Source organism: Solanum tuberosum, unplaced genomic scaffold (genome assembly GCF_000226075.1).
Source record: "Solanum tuberosum cultivar DM 1-3 516 R44 unplaced genomic scaffold, SolTub_3.0 scf00102, whole genome shotgun sequence".
NCBI lineage: Eukaryota > Viridiplantae > Streptophyta > Magnoliopsida > Solanales > Solanaceae > Solanum > Solanum tuberosum.
The window spans coordinates 1,135,575-1,140,699 of NW_006239028.1; the positions used below are offsets into that span (position 1 = coordinate 1,135,575).

The following is a 5,125-nucleotide window of genomic DNA, read 5'->3' on the forward strand; positions in this document are numbered from 1 at the left end:
CGGGGGAAACTAACAATCACCTATTCTTACATTGCACTTTCACAGCACAAATATGGTCCATGTTTCTCAACTATTTAGAAATGAAATGGACTATGCCTGAACATACAGCTGATTTACTTAGTTGTTGGATCAGGAGAGGAGGTAGCAAGAGACAGAAGACCTGGTGGAATTTGATTCCACATTGCATTTGGTGACAGTGTGGAAGGAGAGGAATAGTAGGAATTTTGAAGATATATCCAATTCCATTCACAAGGTTAAATGAAATTGCATTGTATCTCTATATTTTTGGTGTAAAGAGATAGGATCAGAGGATTCAGATCAACTTTTAGAACTCTTAGGATCCTTGTAAGTATTATGATTTTTGTTCTTTTCTGTTTTTTTAAAGGTCCCCAGCATATCCTTAATGCTGAAGAATACAATGTTTACCAATTCTCAAAAAAAAATGCAAAGCGGTGTCCGAAAATTAAAGGATGACATCAACAGTAGGTCGTTAAAGAGAATATTTATCAAATCTCAACAGCAGTTGGGAGACAATAATCACAAGATAACTTCCTGCAAAAATATGAGATCTCAAATACTTACTTGTACCAATTAAACAAACTCACACCAAGCATTATAGTCATGAGACCGACCCCTTTCATCCAGGTAAACTTATCATGGAAGTAAAACACAGCAACCTGAAAATGCCACCGACATAATTGCCAATTAGTTTCAGAAACTGAAGCAACAACAGATTCCAAAACAGAGAAACTTTTCAACTAGTGGAAACTGAATAACTATCAGTTTAATTCGATTGAAGATACACAGTGGCTTGAAGTGAAGATATCTAGGAAAATGAAGTCTCTGAACAATAAAAGCATTTGTAGCCGAAAAATTGCAGTTGCATCCGACATAACCACTCACGGGACATGGGGAAGAAATTTCCAGGCTTTTAAATTAACAATCCTAATGTTCATTGAGAAGAAACAACTAACAAATTCCATAGAGTAAACTGCTATCAGAGAACTGATGAAATTTGAATAACTAAACCAGTATTACTTGTATGCTCTTTTTTCTTTGATCAGTCAGTACATTACTTTACTTAAGAAAGAGATATAGATAACTTGGTTTTTAGATTATACCACGATAGTGACAGCCTCCTTTACGACTCCCGCTATTGTCACTGTTACTGCACTAGTAACAGAGACAAGAATATATTCCGTCAACACCTGGAAAAAAAAGCAGAGAAAGAAAATTATTTGTACTACGTGCATGGAAGGTTTATCTAATTTGTTTATTGCTATTAGATATTATAGTATTTAGTAGACAACCACTTTCTGCAGACAAAAAAGAGCCAGCAAAGAAATCTGCTCCTAGAATGTTGGATAATCAACAATTTGAACTTATTGACGTTGAGTTAGATACATGCATACCATAAAGAAAGCCAAGGTTCCACCAAAAAGCATCAGCAAACAACTTCTAGTTATGTGCCATGAACTATCGAAGTAACTGCTGCTTCCAAACTCTTGCCATGGATCAAAAATAAGAGACAGCATAGCAGTTGAAAGAGCCATTACTGGAGTAACGTAGCTCATTAGTGTGAGTGGATTTTTTAAACCTGAAAAAACCGAAGCAAGTGCTGTCATATACAACGTATGTACAAGCTACATGGTTAATATTTCAAAGGACATGTTTCACTATATTAAATTCCAACTAGCTACTTTACTTAAAAGTAAACATGACTTTGTCAGAAAGAAACACAAAGGATATACTCCCTCTGTTAAGAATGAAAAAAGTATTTTTGAAATTTGTGGTCTAAAACAAGCCATAGATATTTGTGTGGCTATAAATTACCTTATCAAGGATCAAAATGAGAAGTTTAAAGTTAAATTGATACTAAATATAGAAAAGAGCCATTTTTGGGGGGATTGACTAAAAAGCAGAAAGGGTCACATAAATTAAGACAGAAGGAGTGTTCGGGAATCGTGCAACTCAAAGAATGCCTTATAGATTCGATGAGTAGAAAATTGCTCTTTGTACTCAGAGAGAGTACTCACTTTTATCTGGCTTAACATTTTAATAACCCCAATGTACTACTTATTTTTGTTTACAGTTCCCATAAGTGCCGAGAAAAAGACTAAGCACTTCGTGCATTTCTTGGAAAGGTGTGTGGATGGGGCATCAATAGACCACTACATTAGTTTGAACTTTCTCACAAGCTTATGCAATGCTCTTATGGGATTGGGCAAACTGCAGATCAAAACATTTTTTCTGACAGGAAATTTGTTGCTTTCCTCCAAGAATTAAGGCCTTGTACATAAGGTTGTAAAAGTCAGAGGAACCTTTAACGAAGTAGTATGGACATGAGTCTTGGAACCGAAACAACTTGTCCAACTCCTGCGGCAATACGAGACAACCACTTTGTTATTGCATAAGACACCGGATGTGAGCTTCAATTTCATCCATGTACCAATACGATATCTAACATCATCATTAATCTCCCCATTTCCTTGGATTATTGACTCAAAATACTTGAAACTTCCTCTCTTGGTTATGACTTGTGTATCAATCCTCACTTCCACATCTGACACGTGACATGTGTCAATGAACTTGCTCTCTAAGTACTATGTCAAATTTTAAGGAGCTTCATGCGCTCAAATTCGACTGAAAGTAATGTGTTTTGCCATGTCATCTTGAGGGGTCATGAGAAAGTTCTGCCAAAAAGAGGTGTCTAACTGATCACTGAATAGTTAAGGTGTATACTTAGGTGTACACTTGGCAGTTGGTGGCAAGTTTAAGAGGCTATCCATGAATTCCACCTGCAATAAATGTTGCCTACCAGACTATCCAAACAAAAAATTGATTAACTATCAAATTTGGCCAGACTAGGGTTAAAACAAAATGTGACAAAACAAAAATAATAAATAAAATACTTTTTAGACCAATCAGTTTAATTGGAAGTGTATACAAGTTGATTGCAAAGATTCTCACAGAAAGATTGAAGAAAGTGATGCACAAGCTAGTAGATACTCAACAAATGGCCTTCCTAAGAGGAAGGCAAATAACTGATGCAATCTTAATTGCCAATGAGTGTCTAGACTCGAGAGTGAAGGAAAAGTCCCCAGGAGTCATGTGCAAACTGGACATAGAGAAAGCGTATGATCATGTCAATTGGAGCTTCCTACTTGAAACCATGCAGAGAATGGGCTTTGGATTGAAATGGATCAGATGGATAAAGTTTTGTATAAGCACTGTTAAATTCTCAATACTGATAAATGGATCTCCTGAAGGTTTCTTTCCATCAGACAGAGGACTAAGACAAGGTGATCCCCTCTCACCTTTTTTATTCATTATAGTGATGGAAGGCCTAAACAATATGCTAAAGACTGCTCACACTAAAGGGTGGATAAGGGGCTTTAATGTAGCAAATGAGGGGAATCTAAGATTGGAAGTCACTCATCTCCAATATGCAGATGACACTCTCATCTTCTGTGATGCAGAAGAAAGCCAACTTAAGATCCTGAGAGTGATACTCATTCTTTTTTAAGCAACTTCAGGACTACATATCAACTGGAGGAAAAGTCTGATTTTTCCAATTAATGAGGTGAACAGAATGGTTGGTGGCAAGTTTAAGAGGCTATCCATGAATTCCACCTGCAATAAATGTTGCCTACCAGACTATCCAAACAAAAAATTGATTAACTATCAAATTTGGCCAGACTAGGGTTAAAACAAAATGTGACAAAACAAAAATAATAAATAAAATACTTTTTAGACCAATCAGTTTAATTGGAAGTGTATACAAGTTGATTGCAAAGATTCTCACAGAAAGATTGAAGAAAGTGATGCACAAGCTAGTAGATACTCAACAAATGGCCTTCCTAAGAGGAAGGCAAATAACTGATGCAATCTTAATTGCTAATGAGTGTCTAGACTCGAGAGTGAAGGAAAAGTCCCCAGGAGTCATGTGCAAACTGGACATAGAGAAAGCGTATGATCATGTCAGTTGGAGCTTCCTACTTGAAATCATGCAGAGAATGGGCTTTGGATTGAAATGGATCAGATGGATAAAGTTTTGTATAAGCACTGTTAAATTCTCAATACTGATAAATGGATCTCCTGAAGGTTTCTTTCCATCAGACAGAGGACTAAGACAAGGTGATCCCCTCTCACCTTTTTTATTCATTATAGTGATGGAAGGCCTAAACAATATGCTAAAGACTGCTCACACTAAAGGGTGGATAAGGGGATTTAATGTAGCAAATGAGGGGAATCTAAGATTGGAAGTCACTCATCTCCAATATGCAGATGACACTCTCATCTTCTGTGATGCAGAGAAAGCCAACTTAAGATCCTGAGAGTGATACTCATTCTTTTTTAAGCAACTTCAGTCTCCATATCAACTGGAGAAAAAGTCTTATTTTTCCAATTAAATGAGGTGAACAGAATGCAACATCTGACAGAGATCTTGGGAGGAGAAATAGGTAAACTACCAACAATATACTTGGGGATGCCTTTGGGAGACAAAAGCAAATCCAATGAAATCTGGAATGGGGTGCTGGAGAGATATGAAAGAAGACTATCTAGATGGAAAGCACAATATTTGTCTAGAGGTGGAAGATTGACCCTGATCAACTCAGTCTTAGATGCTTTGCCAGCATATTTGAAGTCAGCTTTCTCCTCTCCCCCCTAAGGTGGAGGAAAGAATTGATGCATTAAGGAGGAATTTTTTGTGGAATGGAGAGAAAGAATACAAAGGATTTCATTTGGTCAAATGGAAGACTGTAATTCTTTCAAAGAAACAAGGTGGGTTAGGCATTAGAAACCTGAAGAAACAGAACAAAAGCCTTATGATGAAGTGGTTGTGGAGATTTCCTAAAGAGGAGCAGGCTCTTTGGGTTAGAGTGATTCAGGCCAAGTATGAGAAGATAGATCACTGGAAAACTAAGGAAGTGACTTCTGCCTATGGTATTAGCCTATGGAGATCAATCAGAAATTTGTGGCATTGTTTCTTTCAAAGAACTAGATTCAATGTAAACAATGGAAGAAAGATTTTGTTTTGGGACGATAATTGGTTAGGAAATGGCAGCCTCTATTTTGTTTTGGGAGGATAATTGGTTAGGAAATGGCAGCCTCAAACAACTCT

At 36.9% G+C, this 5,125-nt stretch overlaps 1 protein-coding gene across 4 annotated transcripts in view; it reads right to left on the reverse strand.

The window, feature by feature from the left end:
• LOC102589776 (probable sugar phosphate/phosphate translocator At1g06470) overlaps nucleotides 1-5,125 on the reverse strand; it is a 17,499-nt gene that overhangs the window by 2,705 nt on the left and 9,669 nt on the right. For all 4 annotated transcript variants that reach the window (XM_015309407.1, XM_015309408.1, XM_006348855.2 and 1 more), the window contains exons 9-11: nucleotides 1,413-1,597; nucleotides 1,122-1,208; nucleotides 583-677 (exon numbers count right to left, since the gene is read on the reverse strand). In XM_015309407.1, the coding sequence (XP_015164893.1) occupies nucleotides 583-677; nucleotides 1,122-1,208; nucleotides 1,413-1,597 (367 nt within the window). The remainder of the gene's footprint in view (nucleotides 1-582; nucleotides 678-1,121; nucleotides 1,209-1,412; nucleotides 1,598-5,125) is intronic.